The sequence below is a fragment of the Cololabis saira genome, chromosome 20, assembly GCF_033807715.1.
Source record: "Cololabis saira isolate AMF1-May2022 chromosome 20, fColSai1.1, whole genome shotgun sequence".
Lineage (NCBI taxonomy): Eukaryota > Metazoa > Chordata > Actinopteri > Beloniformes > Belonidae > Cololabis > Cololabis saira.
Window position 1 is genome coordinate 28436964 of NC_084606.1, and position 21403 is coordinate 28458366.

General features: G+C 40.8%; 2 protein-coding genes across 2 annotated transcripts in view; one reads left to right on the forward strand and one right to left on the reverse strand.

Annotated features, from left to right (window-relative positions):
• Positions 1-21403, reverse strand: part of rpl34 (ribosomal protein L34) — a 216838-nt gene that overhangs the window by 171312 nt on the left and 24123 nt on the right. The window lies entirely within an intron of this gene.
• On the forward strand, positions 1035-13442 carry etnppl (ethanolamine-phosphate phospho-lyase). Its single transcript, XM_061710365.1, has 13 exons — positions 1035-1201; positions 1548-1666; positions 1956-2115; positions 2956-3030; positions 3148-3241; positions 6670-6786; positions 7019-7101; positions 9370-9595; positions 10122-10276; positions 10688-10777; positions 12452-12582; positions 12676-12746; positions 12901-13442. The coding sequence occupies exons 1-13, from the start codon at positions 1143-1145 to the stop codon at positions 13006-13008; spliced, it is 1488 nt and encodes a 495-aa protein (XP_061566349.1). The 5' UTR covers positions 1035-1142; the 3' UTR covers positions 13009-13442.

A 21403-nucleotide genomic window follows, 5' to 3' on the forward strand; every position in this document is an offset into this window, starting at 1 on the left:
GAGCTTAATGACATTGCTTTTATCTTGAAATTTAGTCATGTCATGAACTACATTTTGTATTGCTGACTATGGGTTAGAAATGCATTAGATGTGAATCTCGTAACTAAACTGTGGTGAATCTTAACAATGCATGCCTGCTAATATCAAGCTAGAAAATAATTGTGAGATGGTGATTTGATTTAATATCCTTTTATTTTAATCTTGAGATAAATTTGATGCATTCTTGTAGTTAAGAGCAGTGCCATTGCTGGTAAATATATTGGTTGGTTGCTTAAAATATAAAGGTTGAAACATAATCACTGTATGGACAGTGGCCGGGTTATTCTTGGTAATGTAATTAATGTTGTGGGCACAAAATTTCCTTTCCACATGTGCCGGGTGCTTGTTCAGGACGGGGGGATGTATTGGAGAAAAGTTTTGAAGATTTTTATTGTTGTTATTTTCTCACGGCATTATTGTGCCTTGAGATTACATTTATGATGATTTGGCACTAAAAATTGTTGCATCCACAAGTTGATAATTCATTGTTACATCTTAGTAACTCATTCACGGAGTAATATATTTCCCTGAAACATCACAGAAAGAAAACAATCATCTCTTTAAATAAAAAATACAATGAGCAGCACTTGTTTGTGAAATTACAATAACCCCCAAAAAATTATTGTACTGAATTTCTACAAGCATATTGAAGGCTAAACATCTTTAAATGATAACACTAATCCTGTTGCTTCTGTTTGATGCAACAGTATTTGATTTCCTAAAGAAGTAAAGGACAAGAAGCCAAAAAAGTGGAGCCTCTCTTCAATATTATCAGGGTGAAGTTGGTAAGTGGATGGATGGATTTTCAACACATATAACTTCACATAAATAAACAAATAAGATGCATTTGGATGGAAATATATTGGAAATGTTAGGTCACAGATCTATGTAATCTGTTTTACTTAAATATTCGTTGCTTGAATTTAACAGAGAGACCCAAAAAGTAATAATTGTAATTTTGGTCGCGTCGGCTTTCCATACAGCGGCAGCAGCGCGGTGCGCTCCTGCGCGTCTGTCGGCTTCTGCGCGTCTATATAAAGCCGGAATATTTCAGCTGGGCCAGATGCGCCAGTTTTCCTACTGGGGAAAACAAGAATAACAACATGTCAGTTGAAGGAATGGACAAAAGTAAAACGCTAGACTTGAGGAAGAAGCACATTGGGTAAGACAGCCAAACTGATATTCTCCCCTTTTACAAATGGAGATTGAACAGACACTGCTTTCCCACACAGATCAGCTCATAGATAGTTCTGAAAGTGTGTAAATCGACACTTCATCAGGATATGTTTGGTAACCTGCACTTGTTTTATCTCTGTAGTCTTATTCTGTAAACCAGAACACAGTAGTCTACAATAATTTACCTGTTTATTTATGTGCAGTATTACACAGTACCTACAAGAAGTTATTAAGTATATCATTTTAGAGTTGTGCCACTGATGCATATAATATCTTTTGTGATGAAAAAGACTATTTGCATGTTTGCCAGTGGTGATATTTCTCCTCTGCAGACCATCATGTAAGATTTTCTTCAGCCATGACCCTATCAAGATTGTGCGAGCTAAGGGTCAGTATATGTATGATGAAAAAGGGCAGCGCTACTTGGACTGCGTCAACAATGTGGCTCACGGTAAGTTTATAGGTCTTTCTTCAATGAAACACATTCATTATATTCAATAACTCCCCCTATACACTATTCCTGTGTCATCCTATAAACCCAAACAGTCAAATAACAGCTATTTAGTAACTACTTTATGACTGAATATGCTTCTTATCTTCTGTGTTATTTTACCTTTGAATTGTGTGCCTTTATGATTGTCTGTTGTGCCAAAGTACAGTGAAATTATTTAAGCCCTCGCTATAAAAGCTTTTTCAGGATGAATCTAATGCTGTCTGCATCCTCTCTTTCCCGTTCTCAGTGGGCCACTGTCACCCAGACGTGGTGAAGGCAGGAGCTCAGCAGATGGAGGTTCTCAACACCAACTCCCGGTTCTTGCATGACAACCTCGTCCTATACGCCCAGAAGCTGCAGGCAACTCTGCCTGACAAACTGTCGGTGTGCTACTTTGTGAACTCCGGGTACATTCAAATTCTTCTGTCAACTTCTTGAGCAAGAAAAGCTGCATAAACTTGTTTTCCACGTGGGTGTGGATTGCTTGGATTGGTGTAGGTTTTTGTACAGATAATGACAGACGTTGCATTAGCTTATTGATGCCCTGATGTAAATCTGTTTGCATTTGTTTGAAACTGAGGCCGACCATCCAGAACAGTCCTGCCAGAATACACGTGTGAAGCATCAAGACCTGTAAATCATAAGAAAAGGTTGCATCAGTGTCCCTTTGGAGTGTATAGACCTTCAAACAAAAATATAACATGATTGCATTGTCAGCATTATAGCTCCCTCTCCGTTCCGGCACAGTTACTCATTTACAGCACCTGCTACAAATGCTGCAAGAGCAAAAATGATCTGGATGAGGGCAATTATGTCGTAGACAATGTAGTCAATGTATACTTAATACCAGAGGAGGTGTTTATCAGCCCTGGGAGTGAAGTGATAAGCTTGACAAAACAGACACCGTGTTTTCTGTCCAACAGTGTAAATTTGAAACCCATTTGAAACAATTTTGTCGTGATACTTTTACATTTATGCTCAGTGTTGATGGCCTACAGGAAAAAGGGACCTACACAGTGCAGCATATTTTTGGGGTCTGAGATTGCAACAAATGCAAAATTAAGTTTTAAAGGTTTCATTTATATGATCCAAGCGTTAGACAAGCAGCTAATGAATGATTAGGTGCTCGTCTCACCTGTGCTTACAGTGGGATTTGAGACAGCAAACCGTCTGACGTCAAAGCGATACTGCTGAACCTGTGTATTTTGTGGTGACTGAATAACTCGGTGTAACCCTTGCCCCTTCAGCTCTGAAGCCAACGACCTGGCCCTCCGACTGGCATGGCAGTACACAGGCCACAAGGATATAATCACTTTGGAAAAGTAAGCGCCACCGTACATGAGTGACGATGAATTACTGTTGAACTATTGCGTCAATGAATGTCCCCCTGCTCAGGCAAGTAACTGATTGGGTTCGCCGGCTTCTCTCTTTATTTGCAGTGCGTACCACGGCCATGTCTCTTCACTAATTGACATCAGTCCGTATAAGTTCCACCAGCTGTCAGACGCAGAGCAGAGCCCATTTGTCCACGTGGTGAGTGTTTTTCTCTCTCCTCCCGCCTGCTTGCACGCTATTAAAAAACCATGACTCAACTCACTCTGCCGGCTTTTTGGCAGACTGCTGAGTGTTCAGCACGCACATGTGTAGATAAGAGGGAAACGGTAAGAGACAGAAGAAAGAGGCACACCTGCCTTTTTAATTTCCTTTGGGGAATTTTACCGTTAGTCAGAAGCGATACGTCTTTTTAGATTAAAACATAGACAAGCAAAGCAGCAAACCGGAAAAGACATGAAAGATTTGGTTGACTTAATTTAGGGGGAGCAAAGTTTACATAAAGTTAAGTCATTGAAATATGTTTTGCACAGCAGCAAAACATATTTATGGCCCGTAATGCACTGGGGGGAAAAAGTGCATAAACATAAAGCCATTGAGCTGTGTACGGCCGCCGGCTATCCTCATCATTTTTATCTTTGATACCAAGGATTTGCCTGGTTCCGATAGTTATGATTTCCAGGGGGGCACTGCCAACAGACCCAGAAGAAACCTTCTCTGGACAATGCTGTATAAGTATGTGACAGCAGCAGAGGTGGGTAGAGTAGCCAAAAATTGTACTCAAGTAAAATTACTGTTACTTCAGAATAATATGACTCAAGTAGAAGTAAAGAGTAGTCATCCAAATAATTACTTGAGTAAAAGTAAAAAAGTACTTGGTGAAAAAACTACTCAAGTACTGAGTAAATCATCTTCAGGCTAATTAAATCAATAAAATAATAAAATTAATTAAAATTAATAAAAAATAAAAAATAGCTTAAATTAAAATAATATTAAAGTGAATTCAAGTACTTTAATAAATAATAAAATAAATAAAATAACAGAATAAAAAAAAATTAATTAAGCACAAGTAGCACAGAATTTCAAGCCTTTGTACTTTTCTTTTTTAACCAGGCAGAACTAGAACAAACATGAACTCATAGAAACTCTGTGTGTGTTTGAGTCTGTGTAAATGTGACAAAACATGCAAATACAAACATTTTTCCCAAAGAATCAACCAGTGATGTCATGAGATTGACGCGTACGCGGATAAAAGGTATAAAAGAAAAGTAACAGCTCAACGTAGCCTAATGTAGCGGAGTAAGAGTAACAGTTTCTTCTTCACAAATCTACTCAAGTATAGTGATTCAAAACTACTCCTAAAAGTACAACATTTCCCAAAACTTACTCAAGTAAATGTAACGGAGTAAATGTAACTCGTTACTACCCACCTCTGGACAGCAGCCACTTCAGTTATGTTGAATACGGGAGGCTCCCGTATGAGCCATTGCATAAAGCTCCGCCTCTCCCCTTTGTGATTGGTTTGGTCCATTTTGGACTGGTGGAAACAGCCATGAATGAGACGGGTACCAGACTCATATCACAGGAGGAAATATTTGCAAAGTTAAAGGATCTTGTCGGGTTGGAGAGATTTGGCTATTTGGGCTTGGATTACAGTCGATGTGCACATACAAATATTTGTCATCATGTAAAGTTCCATCTTGATTTAGACTAAAACTTGTGTTCCAAGTTTGCTATCAGTAACTAAAAGTGCTATTTGGCAAATTAGAGGCTAAAAATGAGGACATCTAGCATACCTTTTTTGCAACCATTTTGCTATTGGTATTCCTTTATGAACGCTGCATTGTAAAATCAGTCTTTCCATTTATTCACATTAATACCCTTTAGTTCCTATTCAAGGTCACGATGGATGACTGGAGTCGATCCCAGCTCTGTTTGGATTTGTGATTTGTTTCGTACTTCAGCACGAGTACGAAATAAAGCAACACAGAAGTGGTTTAGTTTATGGTAGCTTGCTATAGTGAGAGCTCTAATGTAAGTTAATCTTTTCCTCAGAGCTTTTATAAAAAAAAACATTCATTCATTTATCCATTATCTGGACCGGCCTCTTCCTTTGCAGGATCACTTTTATTTCTCTGTGATGTGATGAGCCTCGTCCTCTGTCCACTTTCAACAAACTTTGCTCTTATAGGTCACTTTCCCAAACCAAATAAACATGTTACTGCCAATCACGTGCGACGGTGACAGAGATAAAGCCTTTGAAAGTCAGTAGTATCTTATCTTATTAGTGATAAGAGTTAGACTACCCCAGTTTTTGATACCTGCTAAAATCATGTTGCACTAAAATGCCTTAATAGTAATCTCATCTCATAATTCTTTGATTCATTCATCAATTCTAGGGCCAGAGGCCGCTCAGCATCACTGAACCTCCACCATAATTCACTGCTGGACATCTTTTCATTTTCATTTAGAACATCTTTATTTTTCTAATTTTTCAATAAAGGGACTCCTAAAGAGCTCCTCTTCAGTCTCCTTTTTACGCAGAACCTTGCCTAAGAAAGACAATGGTTATTCTATGTACACATTAATGCTTCTCTTTCATACCGTTCTTTCAATAATGATGTCCGACATGGTCTTAAATCAAGTCATGTAAGGGTTCAAATCAGGCGCATTTTCAAAAATGTATTCAAAAATGTAAACTCCATTTCGGTTCCTTTAAATGGAAGCTAGTAGTGGTGTTTAAAGTGTACTTTAATATTTCTGATTGCTTTCAGCTTCTGAATTGTTGGCTATATTTACATTTCAGAGGACAAACGCAGAATGTTGTTGTAATCTAAAGCTGTTTTCAAAAGCACATACTGTTCTCATAAGGTTATATGAGGTATGTACTCTAACAGTATGTACTCTGTACTGCTCTGGGAGTCGTTAGAATGTAGCATGACAACTAAACAAAACAACTACAGGACTGTCTCAGAAAATTAGAATATTGTGATAAAGTTCTTTATTTTCTGTAATGCAATTAAAAAAACAAAAATGTCATACATTCTGGATTCATTACAAATCAACTGAAATATTGCAAGCCTTTTATTATTTTAATATTGCTGATCATGGTTTACAGTTTAAGATTAAGATTCCCAGAATATTCCAATTTTTTGAGATAGGATATTTGAGTTTTCTTAAGCTGTAAGCCATGATCAGCAATATTAAAATAATAAAAGGCTTGCAATATTTCCGTTGATTTGTAATGAATCCAGAATGTATGACATTTTTGCATTACAGAAAATAAAGGACTTTATCACAATATTCTAATTTTCTGAGACAGTCCTGTATACTACAGCATGGATGGAAACCAATCATATGACCGCCCCCTGCTGTAGGTGCACATGGTATCATATATAGAAATATGGATTAAGTCTGCATACTGGATATATCCCTGGAGTTTACAAAGCATCTGGGTGTTTTTTACATACTGCATTCTACAGACTACGGTTTGTCAAAATGAGTATGCACCAGTAGCATAGTATGGAGTTATTGATAATGGTCTGCCTGACTGGTCATTCTGGTTCTTGACGTATATGTCCCTGAGTTGTGAAACCTTGAACTGAGTGAGGATGCACTTTCCCCTGCAGGCTCCCAGCCCAGATGTGTACAGAGGCAAATACCGAGCAGACCACCCAGATCCAGCCAAAGCATATGCAGATGAAGTCAAAGGCATTATCGGAAAAGTCCATAAGAAAGGAGGCAAGGTACAGTTTGTGACGGATATGTTTCTCACCTCAGACCTTTAGGGGGGTTTAGATAGATTATGGGTGCGTATGGCTGAACTATCTCCAACGACCTGGAATAGCGCTCATGTCTGTCACACGTGAAAATGAAACAATATACTCATAAAAGCAAGAGACACACTTCTTTTGGAGTTCATAAGTTTGGCTTTGAATTTATTGACCTGATATGGGTTTTTGTTTTTCTTTTGTGCAGATTGCAGCCTTTATTGCTGAGTCCCTGCAGAGTTGTGGTGGACAGGTCATTCTCCCCCCGGGTTACTTCCAGCAAGTGTCCGAGTACGTGCTCGAGATTCATTGATGTTCCAGATGAAACTTATGCTGGCGCTGACCGCAAAACACAAGAAGATGTAGAATGATTTTAGAAAAAGTACAATAATGGGACAAAAACCCCCAAAATAACTAAGTGGATCATATATCATAGTGTTTTAATTTTTTTATTCTAATTTTTTACATTAAATGACATCAGGTGCAATTTAGATAACCAAAAACTCACAGTCTTGGTTCTGCTGGATCTAACCGCCGCCTTCGATACAGTAGACCATCACATTTTATTAAACAGACTGAAGCACCTGGTCGGCCTCTCTGGTACTGTTCTTAAATGGTTCACGTCCTACCTCACTGATCGTAGTTTCTTCGTAAGTATGGATACATGTTCCTCAGGAACCTATAAGATAAAGTGTGGGGTTCCCCAAGGGTCAATTTTAGGTCCAACTCTTTTTAATCTGTACATGCTGCCCCTTGGGGACGTCATCAGGAGACACGGCATCAGCTTCCATAGTTACGCTGACGATACGCAACTGTACATCGCCGTGTCTCCTGATGACACTGGGCCAATTGATGCCCTTTTTAACTGTATTTTAGACATCAAGTCATGGATGGCAGCAAACTTCCTACAGCTCAACCAGGGCAAAACAGAGATTTTACTCATCGGTCCTGAAGGCCAGAGAGAGAAACTTTTACCAAAGTTACAGGATTTTAAACCCTCAAAATCTGTTAAAAATCTGGGCGTGATTTTTGACTCTGAGCTCACTTTTATTCCACATATTAAAAACATAACAAAGATCGGTTTTTACCATCTTAAGAACATAGCCAGAGTCCGCCCGTTTCTCTCTCAGGCCAGCACGGAGGTGCTAATGCATGCTTTTATCTCATGTCGTTTAGATTATTGTAACGCCCTGCTCTCTGGTCTTCCCAAAAAGAACATGTACAATCTACAATTACTACAGAACTCAGCCGCACGCGTGCTGACGAGGACCAGAGGGCGGGAGCACATTACACCTGTTTTAAAATCGCTGCATTGGCTCCCTGTGCGCTTCAGGGTTGATTTTAAGGTTCTTTTACTAGTTTTTAAGTGTCTTAATGGTCTTGGGCCTTCTTATTTGTCTGCACTACTTTTACCCTATCGACCCTCGCGGACCCTGAGGTCCTCCGGTGCTGGCCTTTTAACCATACCAAAAGTTAGAACTAGGACACACGGGGAGGCGGCATTCAGTTTTTATGGTCCCCGATTGTGGAACAGCCTCCCGGAGAACCTCAGGGCCGCAGAGACTGTTGATGTTTTTAAAAAGAGGCTCAAGACTCATCTCTTTAATCAGGCTTTTAACTGACTCATTTAACTCTTTTACATTTTTTATGCTCACCCTTATTTTTATTGGATCTTACTACTCTGTTTTATAGTTAGTTTATCCTTTTTTATTATCATAATTTATTCTCATTGTTTTATCTTAATGTTTTATCTAAATATTTTAGTCGTTATTTATGGTCTATTTTATACATTTTACTGTCTTAGTCCTTTAGTTTTTAATGTCTTGCTTTTTAGACATACTTTTAGGATTTTACGTTATGTTATACTTTTTAAACTCTATTAGTGTATTTTATCCTGTTTTCTTGTAGCTTTTATCTCCAGTGTTTCCTCATGGGGAGCCTCCATGCTGGGAGTGACTCTGGCCTGCAGGGGGGTCGTCCTGGGGATGGTTCTGGCCTGGATGGTGGTGGAGTTCTGCACCACGGCTTCACCGCTGTGGTGTGGACTTCTCTATCCGTCCGGGCCGGGATGGTCTCTGTGGGCCCCCCCCCCCCCCTTCTAGCTGCGGGCTATGAGACCTCCTGGCGTGGACGGCTCCCTGTTACCGTTTCCTCACCTGGATCCTCTGTGCCTAGCCATGTCTGCACCATGTGTCTGCGTGTGTCTATCTGTGTGTGTGCGGGGAGGGGGAGGGGGGGGGGGGGCACTAATACATTTTATGTTTATGTTTTATGAAAAGCACTTTGTGTTACATTTTTTTTTGTATGAAAGGTGCTTTAAAAATAAAGTTTGATTTGATTTGATTTGATGTATCATTATGCTTGTTAGGTAGTGAAATATTTGTGAGTGATTTTTGCACTGAAGAAAATACTCAAGGTAATGAATGATACACAATTTATATCTTATAATACAATATCCCAGAGTTAAAATTGAAAAGTGAATTTCACTCTGTGCGAGCATTTGCGTGTTTGACGGACAGGAGTCTGAATCCTGGCCTATGAATTCATCTGTCTCAACAGGCACATCCATAAGGCAGGAGGTGTTGTAATTGCTGATGAGGTCCAAGTGGGCTTCGGACGTGTTGGCTCCCACTTTTGGGCCTTCCAGCTCCAGGGAGAAGACTTTGTGCCTGACATCGTCACCATGGGAAAGCCCATCGGCAACGGTCACCCCATGTCATGTGTGGTGACAACCAGAGAGGTGGCGGAAGCCTTTATGTCCACTGGGATGGAATACTTCAACACAGTAAGAGAAACGTGTGGGGTGTCACTGTGAAACTATAAATCACTTTCATTTTCAACCATTGTTCAAAAACGCATTATAGCTTGTTTGTTTAAGAAAATTCAAAGACAGATTGCAAAGTGGAGATAATATGAGCTTTGTGTTCTCAAGTTTACTGAATTATAAATGAATGGCCTGAACTCATCTTTGACAGGATTTTCCATGTTTACCAGGATTATCAGTACATCTGTTTCCCACATTAAGTAGAATTATATTTCCTTAGGGCATGTTTTTATTTTCTATTTATACTCTCAGACTGCTAGTGTTTCCTCAAAACAGAAAAATATCAAAGAGGATGTATTTAAAGTTTGCTGCAGTCACTGAAAACATAGCATCTGAGTGTTTTTTTATGTTTCTTTATTGCTGATCTCAGTTATAATGTTATGTCTATGTTATATCATGCTAATGCATCAGACTTCCAGGCAGAAGAAGTTTGAAACCAAATACAGGTGCAATCTGACCTTTTTTGTGCTGAATATGATGCTCCCAGTTCGGCGGGAACCCGGTGTCGTGCGCCATCGGACTGGCTGTCCTGGATGTGATTGAGAAAGAGGGTCTGCAGGACAACGCGCTCTGTGTGGGCCAGTACCTGACCGATCTGCTGGAACAGCAGAAGGAAAAGCATCCACTGATTGGAGATATCCGGTGAGAAAACGCATCCAACTGCAGCATGTGCACTTCCTGTCAAGGGTTTTTAGTTCCAGATTATTTCAACAGGTGAGTTTGCACTTATTTTTCAATAGAAGATGCTACTTTTAGTTTGTTCCTCCTCAACATTGGACAAACTAAAGGAAACAACCGAATGAGGGTGGAAAAGATCACAACCTCATAGGACAGATGGTCCGTTCTGGACATCACAGACAATGCGACAGACCAGATGGTTTGAAATATTAGACACATTTTACTGTTCAGTCCTGTTAAAAGTCAGCTGCCTTACAAAGTCATTTACCTGGTGGCGGTGTGGAAAACCCATCCAGAATGTACTTTGACTGAAAAAATGAAAAATGTGCAAAGGGTTTTTTGCAATGACTGATATGGAGGTTTTGCCCTGTGTAGGGGATGTGGTCTCTTTGTTGGGATGGAGCTTGTCAGGGACCGGAAGAATCTCACTCCAGCCACAGCAGAGGCCCAGGAAGTCATATATAAGTAAGTTAAACTGTGACAGTTCAGATGTTACATTTATATTAAAAAATTGCATACTGTGAAGCATTTTATCGACCTGTCCAGGGTGTACCGCTGCCTTTCACCCGTAATGAGCTGGGATAGACTCCAGCACGACCTCAACACCCGGTATAGGATTAAGTGGATAGAAATAGATGGATGGATGGGTGAAAGCATTTCATCCAAAAAACCTTTTGAGAAAAACTGCATTTATGGTTTTGTGATGATGGACCTCAAACCAACACAAAAAGTGTATCCCCAAACCAAATATTAAATACTGTATGTGATCCACGTATATATAACGTCAGAAAGCAAAAGATCATCATAGCCACATCTGTTGGCTCTATTAATGCATATTCATTATCCGGTTTATATGCATCCCTTGTAATCAGTGCATGGATTTTGTGTGTATATGACTGTTGATATAAAACTGGAATGTGCTTCTGGGCTGTGTAGCTTAAATTTTGACATTTTATTTTAACCCACCAAGGTTAAAAAGTGTTTATTAAAGCATCTATAACAATGTAATGCCATGTTAAAATGGTTGGTTGATGTTAATGTGCTGTATGCATTTACACCAGCAGAATTTAGAAATATTAGTTATAAAAGAAGACTTATAAACAGTACTCGAGTTGTAAAAAAAAAATCAGGGGGGATGGTGGATTTTATCATATGTTGACAGATAATTTGTGCTTATTACAAATAATATAATATATTACAAATAATAGCACTGACCAAAACACCTGCAGAAATACTGCAGGAATGACATAGCAGCAGTTAAATGCAGCCTTCTGTAAGCTTTAAATATCCACTGGGCTTACATCAAATACATCAAAACACAACAATAAAAAAAAGTTTTCTGAACTTATCAATATGACTCTGTCCTTCACAGGATAAGTAAAATGGATCACTGCAAAAACTCAAAATCTTAACAAGAATATTTGTCTTATTTCGAGTTAAAATGTCTCATTTTAGTAAAAAAAAAATCTCATTACACTTAAAACAAGACTCATCACTGGAAAAAACAACAATTTTCACCTGTTTCAAGTAGATTTTCACTTAAAATAAGTAGAAAAATCTGCCAGTGGAACAAGATTTTTTTGCTTGTAATGAGAAGATAAATCTTGTCTCACTGGCAGATTTTTCGAATTATTTCAAGTGAAAATGTACTTGAAACAGGTGAAAATTGTCAAATAAGTTATTTTTCTGGTGTTATTTTTCTGGGGATGACTCTAAATGTTGAAATAGCAGTAAAACCACATTCATTGATGAAATGACATAAGGGATGGAAAGGGGGGATGGCAGTTTTACAGGGGGGGTGATTTGGAACGTTTTTATTTCAGGGGGGATGCCATCCCCCCCTCATCCCCCCTCAACTCCAGTACTGATTATAAAGGTCACGTGACTGTAGATGGTGCAAACTCATCAATCATAGCACATTTAGAATTAACTCAAAATTATTGATGCTGTAGTTTTAACTATAAACAGCTTTTGTTACAGGCACTTTTAAATGTAGGAGAGCGCGAGTGAAATTGATGACACTGATTACGTTTCCTTGCTGTTACATATGATGTCAGAATTTACTAGAAAATTGTGCCAAAAAGTAACTTGTAATTGATATATTTGAATGTGGAAATGACCATAGATATGTTGTTCCAGGCTAAAGGAGCAGTACATCCTTCTTAGTGCTGACGGACCTCATCGCAATGTTCTGAAATTCAAGCCCCCACTGTGCTTCTCTTCGGAGGATGCTGAGCTGGTGGTGGAGAAGATAGACATCGTTCTTACAGGTACTTGGTTTCTGTCTCTGGAGCTCTGCTGAAGATGACAGCTCCGACTACCTTCATGACATAAATGATACGTGTTTGTGTGTCTGTTTCCAGAACTTGAGAAAGCATTGGGCTTGAAGTTGCAGGATACTCCAAATCTGGAGACTGGTGGCAGTAAAAGAAAGGTACGTGACGTCTTTAAAGAATGTCAAATTCTGCCAAGCCTTACAAGTATATTTCAGCACAACGGCCAGAAGATTAAGATACAGTTTATTTTCATTTAAAAAATACTTTATTGACCTTTATTTTTCTTTCATTTTCTCTCAATTCTCTCTCAAGCTGTCGCCTGAAGAAAAAGGACACCAGAATAGTTCAGTGCACAACAAAGGAAACGGACAAGAAGCCCCACAGCCAACCTCACAAAAACGCCTCAAGACAGGAAGATGACTTGAACAAATGCTTAATTTTTAACATAAATAACTGACTGATTTTGAGATGCTGGTATTTTATCTTATAAAATGAAATGCTTTACACCAATAATGATATACTTTAAATAAACACAGTTGCGGCATCTCAGATTTTACTTTGTAAAGTCCACTCATAAACAGAATAACATGACTTAATGTCTTAGTTAAAAATTGACTTAATCTAGAAAATCACAATTTTGCACTATTTTGATTATTGTTTGCCATCATTCATATGATTTTATTGAATTCCCATTATAACTAAAATGTCAAATGTAGATTTGCTAAATGAGTTTTTTGAGATCTGTGAACCATGAACATAATCTAAATCTATGTAAACATACATACATACATTTTTGTGGCAGTATAATACCGTAAAATCCTTATCTATCAAATATGTTGCAAAAAAATAATATTAAGGTATTTATCAAAGAAAACGTATCTCATCTAACAGTTTAGCAAAACTTGAAATTAAAACATAGTCTGTTATTTCAGATGTCTATTTTTACATTGTCAATAAACAAAGTTTATTTGAGTACACAATGGTGTCTCAGAGTGATTTCTAACATTAAAATGTCATTTTGCTCATTATGCAAGTGCTAAAACTGCACAAAATCAAAAACCCTGGTTTATTTGAAATAGCGCTTGTGAAGACCAGACTTTGTCAGTGTGCTCTTAAGTTTACTCGACGTCAACCAAACATGAATACTGTTTGACAAGTCTTCAATTATTTACCAATGTTCCAACATGTGGTGCGCTCTCAAGTGTCCCTGAAGACGTCAATGGTGCTCATGATGAAAGATGTTTTTCCTTTGTTTTGCAGAGAAATGGCCAAATAATTACAAATGATATTCTCCTATTCTCGGAAAAAATCCCAGGACTTTCTTGTAAAAGTGGTCTGATTAAGGACCCCTCAACACATGTATCAGTGGGAACCTCAAAACAAAGGGTTGAGGCGCACTGGAATAACTAGTAAACTGAAGAACCAAGAGTGAAACATTAATTGAGACTATATTCAGGAGGAGTAAAGAAGAGTGAAAGTTTAGAGCACTTTCTCCAGGTATAATGTGCACAAGTAACAGGTACTCCACCTGACGTCTGTCTTGATACTTTTGCAGTGTTTCTCTCTTTATTACTTCTTACTGTGTGTGGAAGTAGCCATTCCTGATTGTATTGCTCACATAATTTGTCAGTTGCACCGATCAAATCTCAAGCTCTGTCCTACACTCTTGCGAACACCCGATTAAGAGGTCACTGCAAGATCCTGTCAAACATTGCTTCTGATTAAGGTTTGGTGATCTCAAGCATAGTTTTATCTACAAAGACAGTTCAAAGTGGACATGAATACACCAATAGGTTGTGCAAGATCACCAGCGTGTCAAACAATTACAAATTGTGGGCCCCTCCTGTCAAGTCCTTGAACAGGTCCAGGTTGATGGGTGTTTCCGTTTTGAACAATCAAAAACAAACACATTCACCACTGCGGTAGGTGATTAACCACCGTGGCATAAATTCGTAAATGGAGAGTAAACACCAGAATAGTCTTTATTTAAGACCCATGTTTATCTGCAGCGTGGTTTCACAGGGAAAAGTCTCACCAGAGGATCTGATTGGAGGTTTCCTGAATATGGTAGAGGACATGTTTAATGGTAAGATGAAAATCTCTTGCAAAAACCTTTCTACCTGAAAGAGATTTGTCATTGACTATTGCTATTCTGTGAAAGAACAGAAGAAAAAAGAAAAACAAATTGTGATTAAAAACTTAATAAACAATATTTATTGAGATAAGACCTTGATAAAATGTTGCACATTTGTTCCAGCTCGTCTGGTTTAAACCTGGTCGAGATAGTGAATCTAGACTTCCAGGAGATAAGCATAGAGGTCAAAGTGTCATGATGCCAGAGTTTTTTGTTTTTTGTGTCAATTGGAAACCATGAGTCTAAGAGAACCAAGATCACATGTGGGGTTCCTCAAGGGTCCATTCTCGGACCGCTTCTATTCAACATCTATATGCTACCCCTAGCTCAGATTATGCAACATCACAACATTTCCATTTATGCCGATGACACACAGCTCTATATTTCAGTGTCACCACATGACTACAGTCTCCTGATCTCATTGAGTAACTCTATTCACCAAATCAATGAGTGAATGTGCCAGAATTTTCTCCAGCTAAATGCAGAAAAGACAGAGGTGATCATTTTTGGCCCTAAAAATGAAAGGGAAAAGATTAGCGCTCACCTTGGCTCCATGTCATTGACAGCTACAAATCAAGCCAGAAACCTGGGTGTAATTATTGAATCAGACCTGAACTTCAACAGCCATCTAAAATTTATCACTAAATCTGCCTATTACCACCTAAAAAACATTGCTAGAATTAATGGGATTCTGTCTAAACAAGACATGGAAAAACTTATTCATGCATTCATTTTCAGTAGGTTGGATTATTGCAACGGCATCTTTACAGGCCTTAGCAAGAAATCAATCAGGCAGCTGCAGCTGATCCAGAACGCTGCCGCCAGAGTCCTTACAAACACCAGGAAACTGGACCATATTACACCGGTCATGAAATCACTACACTGGCTTCCAGTTAGTCAAAGGATAGAGTTTAAAATCTTACTGCTGGTCTACAAAGACCTGAATGGTCTTGGACCAAAATACATGGTGGATCTGTTAGTTCCTATGAAGCTCCCAGACCCCTGAGGTTCATCTGGATCTGGTTTGTTGTGGTTCCAGAACCAGAACCAAGCAAGGTGAGGCAGCGTTCAGTTATTCTGCTCCTCACCGGTGGAACAAACTTCCTGTAGACCTGAGGTCTGCTCCAACTGTCAGCTCCTTTAAATCAGGCCTAAAAACATTACTGTTTACTCAAGCGTACTCCTAAATTAAATACTTACCTGCTGGACTCTACTGCCCTTTTTTTAACAGCTTGTGCTTTTTATTATTTTATTTCTTTTCTTATCATCCAAAACTACATTGCGTTTCTAAGAAATAAACACTTGATATCTGCCTTTGTCAGACTGTCTTGAATTATCTACAATCACAAGCAATACGGTATATTGCTGTGATTGAAAAATATAACTGAACTGTACTAACTGCTGTTATTTCCTCCATCATGAGGAAAATGAAATGAGGAGGATCCTACAACCCCGGACCTGTTTTCAATAGATGGTAGTCAGTAGACATTGATATCAATATGTCGCATTGGCAGAAAATATAAAATCTAAACCCTCACCAACGTTGGTCTAACAGTCAATTAGCGCCATCTTGTGAAGGAATTTAACAATACACCTTAAACTGTCAAATGAAAAGTTGAAAATGTATCATTTCTTTGTTGTACTGATTTTATCTGTACTTTTTACTTTTAATTTTATTCATTTATAAATATTGTTTTTATTTTCCTTTTCTGATTTTATGTATCTGTAAAGATCTTTGAATTGCTTTGTGTATGAACTGTGCTCTACAAATAAACTATATGCCTTGGATATTGCTTATCTGTTTTTTGTTATAAACATAATAATAATGGACTAATGCCATAACAATTCAATTTTGTATTTATTATGAACACATTGCTCTGCCTTACCCCCAGCTAATTAGGGCCCGAGCACTTACAGTGCGAAGGCCCTATTGTATCTGTAGGAATTATTCTTTCTTTATTCTTTCTTCTGACGAAAGGAGGGCCTTTTTTTCCCCTAAACGTCCCCCAAAAGTCACCAAATTTTGCATGCAAGCCAGGCCTGGCAAAAAATTAGATATTTAATGGTTTGCATTAATGAGCGTGGCCTAATGGCTCAACAGCGCCCCCTAGTAAAACTTTGTGCCTCAAGCCCCACAATACGGTTTGATGTACATGCACGAAAATCAGTACACACCTGTATCATGTCGCAACTTAAAGAAAAGTCTCTTGGCGCCATGGCCGAAACCGAACAAGAAGTTTGAATTAATCGTGTTATTTTGGCGAAATTTATGCCATTCCTTTGGCAGTTAATACGGCCCGAACCGTAACGTGCACCCAGGTGTGTTATACATCAAAATGTGCGTCTCCATCCTGCCACTACACGCATTACATTTCTCAGTCTGGACATGTTAATCTTGTGGCACATAGTTGGTTTGATGGGTTGCTGTAAAGCTCAGGAGGTAGAGAATGTGTTTGAGATGTTCCAGGACTGAGTTCAATTCTATGCAAAACTATCAGAACGTTATGCCAAGGAATGCTCTGTCAAATATTAAATGTGAGAACTAGTCAGTTTTTTTTTATTTAAATAGGAGTACCTGCTTGTGTTGAGGTTCAGCGCCCTCTTCAACATGTTCTTTAACATGTTGAACATTTCGAAAGCTTGAAACAAAGCACAAAAGATAAAACGTTTTCAGTGCAGTTAAACTTGTGTCCTGGTGTAGCTCATCTTGGAACAAAGAGGCTTTAGATGCAAAGGTTATTGGACCAAACCTTACACCTGAACCACTTTTAAAATGACGTCCTTCTACTGACGATTGAAAACTGGTCAGGAAGCCTGGGAAAGAGGCAAGATTGTGGGGCCTCATGGTATTCCCGCCAGATTTCTTCATCCAGTTGTCTTTAAGTAGAACAAAATCCACTTATAGAGTTCAACACTCAAAATGAAAAGATAAATGCACTATGAGAGATGTCTTCCCCCCAAGGATACTGGTGGTGTGGAGGGTTTGCTCAGGGCTCTAAGGCGCCAATGAAAGGGTGGTGCATGCTGGTTCAAACCTGCACTATCTGGAGAGGTAGAGGCATCAGACCTTATACCTGGACCACTTTTAAAATGACGTCCTTGTACTGACGATTGAAAACTAGCCAGGGAGCCTGGGAAAAGAGGCAAGAATGTGGCGCATCATGGTAAAGAGCTGCACATTGTTAAAGAGACTGAGAGTTCAATTCCCGCCAGAGGTCTTCAGCCTGTTGACTTTAAGTAGCACAAATCCACTTTTAGAGTTCAACACACAAACTGAAAAGTTAAATGCGCTATATGAGAGATGTCTTCTGTCTGAGTCTAGCTGGTGGTGTGGAGTGTTTGCTCACGCCTTTAAGGCGCCAATGAAAAGGTGGTGTATGCTGGTTCAAACCATCCTCAGTATCTGGAGACATCAGACCTTATAATTGGACAACTTTTTAAATGATGTCCTTCATCTGAGGACTGAAAACTGGCCAGGAAGCCTGCAAAGGAGGCAAGTATGTTGTACACCATGGAACAGTGCTGCACGTTGTTAAACAGACTGTGAGTTCAATTCCCGCCGGACTTTTTCATCCAGTTGTCTTTAAGTAGAACAAAATCCACTTATAGAGTTCAACACTCAAAATGAAAAGATAAATGCACTATGAGAGATGTCTTCCCCCAAGGATACTGGTGGTGTGGAGGATTTGCTCAGGGCTCTAAGGTGCCAATGAAAGGGTGGTGCATGCTGGTTCAAACCCGCAGTATCTGGAGAGGTATAGGTATCAGACCTTATACCTGGACCACTTTTAAAATTACGTCCTTCTACTGACGATTGAAAACTGGCCAGGAAGCCTGGGAAAGAGGCAATAATGTGGGGCCTCATGGTAAAGAGTTGTACATTGTTAAAGAGACTGAGAGTTCAATTCCCGCCAGAGGTCTTCAGCCCGTTGACTTTAAGTAGCACAAATCCACTTTTAGAGTTCAACGCTAAAAATGAAAAGATAAATGCACTAAGAGAGATGTCTTCCCCCCAAGGATACTGGTGGTGTGGAGGGTTTGCTCATGGCTTTAAGGTGCCAATGAAAGGGTGGTGCATGCTGGTTCAAACCCTCCCCATCCTCAGTATCTGAAGGGGTAGAGGGATCAGGGAGGAAGAGAAGTCAGGAGTGCTAGGGGGATCAGGGAGGATGAGGAGGGCTTGGGGGGTCAGGTAGGACTAGGGGGGTCAGGTAGGATGAGGAGGGCTAGGGGGGGTCAGGTAGGATGAGGAGGGCTTGGGGGGTCAGGTAGGATGAGGAGGGCTTGGGGGGTCAGGTAGGACTAGGGGGGTCAGGTAGGATGAGGAGGGCTTGGGGGGTCAGGTAGGATGAGGAGGGCTTGGGGGGTCAGATAGGATGAGGAGGACTAGGGGGGGTCAGGTAGGATGAGGAGGGCTTGGGGGGTCAGGGAGGGCTTGGGGGGTCAGGTAGGACTAGGGGGGTCAGGTAGGACTAGGGGGGTCAGGTAGGATGAAGAGGACTAGGGGGGGTCAGGTAGGACTAGGGGGGTCAGGTAGGATGAAGAGGACTAGGGGGGGTCAGGTAGGATGAGGAGGGCTTGGGGGGTCAGGTAGGACTAGGGGGGTCAGGTAGGATGAAGAGGACTAGGGGGGGTCAGGTAGGATGAGGAGGGCTTGGGGGGTCAGGTAGGACTAGGGGGGTCAGGTAGGATGAAGAGGACTAGGGGGGGTCAGGTAGGATGAGGAGGACTAAGGGGGGGTCAGGTAGGATGAGGAGGGCTTGGGGGGTCAGGTAGGACTAGGGGGGTCAGGTAGGATGAGGAGGACTAGGGGGGGTCAGGTAGGATGAGGAGGGCTTGGGGGGTCAGGTAGGACTAGGGGGGTCAGGTAGGATGAGGAGGCTTGGGTGGTCAGGTTGGATGAGGAGGGCTTGAGGGGTCAGGTAGGATGAGGAGGGCTACGAAGGGCTGGTAGAATGAGAGGGCAGGAGGACTAGAGGAGAAAGGCAAGGGGGATCAGGGTGTAAGAGGTGGGCTAGGGACATGAGGAAAGGGGGATCAAGTAAGAAAGAAAATTTCCTTTTTAAAGCTTTGATTTGTAAAAGGTCCTAACACCTGATCCCCCAAGCACTCCTACCTAGCCTGCCTCCCTTCTTGCCTCCTCATCCTTCCTGGCCCCGCCAAGCCCTCCTCTTCCTACCTCTGGGCCTTCAGCTGTCCTCATAGCCCCTAGCCCTCCTAGTCCTCCTCACCCTACCTGACCCCCCAAGCCATCCTCATGCTACCTGACCCCACCAAGCCATCCTCATGCTACCTGACCCCACCAAGCCCTGCTCATCCTACCTGACCCCTCAAGCCCTCCTCATCCTACCTGACCCCTCAAGCCCTCCTCATCCTACCTGACCCCCCAAGCCCTCCTCATCCTACCTGACCCCCCAAACCCTCCTCATCCTAACTGACCCCCCTAGCCCTCGTCCTACCTGACCCCCCTAACCTTCTCATCCTACCTCATCCCCCAGGCACTCCTGCCTTCTCATCCTCCCTGATCCCTCTACCCCTTCAGATACTGAGGATGGGGAGGGTTTGAACCAGCATGCACCACCACATTGGCACCTTAAAGCCCTGAGCAAACCCTCCACACCACCAGTATCCTTGGGGGGAAGACATCTCTCTTAGTGCATTTATCTTTTCATTTTTAGCCATGAACTCTAAAAGTGGATTTGTGCTACTTAAAGTCAACAGGCTGAAGACCTCCGGCGGGGAATTGAACTCTCAGTCTCTTTAACAATGTGCAGGTCTTTACCATGATGCGCCACATTATTGCCTCTTTCCCAGGCTTCCTGGGCAGTTTTCAATCGTCAGTAGAAGGACGTCATTTTAAAAGTGGTCCAGGTATAAGGTCTGATGCCTTTACCTCTCCAGCTACTGCGGGTTTGAACCAGCATGCACCACCCTTTCATTGGCGCCTTAGAGCCCTGAGCAAATCCTCCACACCACCAGTATCCTTGGGGGAAGACATCTCTCATAGTGCATTTATCTTTTCATTTTGAGTGTTGAACTCTATAAGTGGATTTTGTTCTACTTAAAGTCAACGGGCTGAACACCTCTGGCGGGAATTGAACTCACAGTGTCTTTAACAATGTGCAGCTCTTTACCATGATGCGCCACATACAGTACTCACCTCTTTCACAGGCTTCCTGGCCAGTTTTCAATCCTCAGTAGGACATTATTTTAAAAGTGGCTCGGGTATAAGGTTTGCTCCAATAACCTCTGCATCTGAAACCCTCTTTGTTCCAAGATGAGCTACACCACGACACAAGTTCAGCTGCACTGAAAATTGCAATCCCTCCAAACCACCAAATAACCTCTTCAGTCATGTATCATATCGCATTTAACTTTTCATTTTGAATGTTAAACTTTAAAATTGACAGGTTTGGTGCTTTTTAAAGACAACAGGATGAAGAACCCTAGAAGGAATTGAACCTTAAGTCTTCTTTAGACCATGCACCTCCATAACATCTTGTGCCATAGAGTCACATGCCGCTAACCCTGTGTTCACACTGAAAGCGTCAAAAATCTCCCGACGCCAGCATCTCCCTGTTTGGAGCGTTCACACTGAAAGCTTCCTGTACTGTCGACGCCTGCAGTGGGCGGGACTAAAACTGCACTGCAGAAGTGGAGGGAACAGTGGGAACAGCCTAC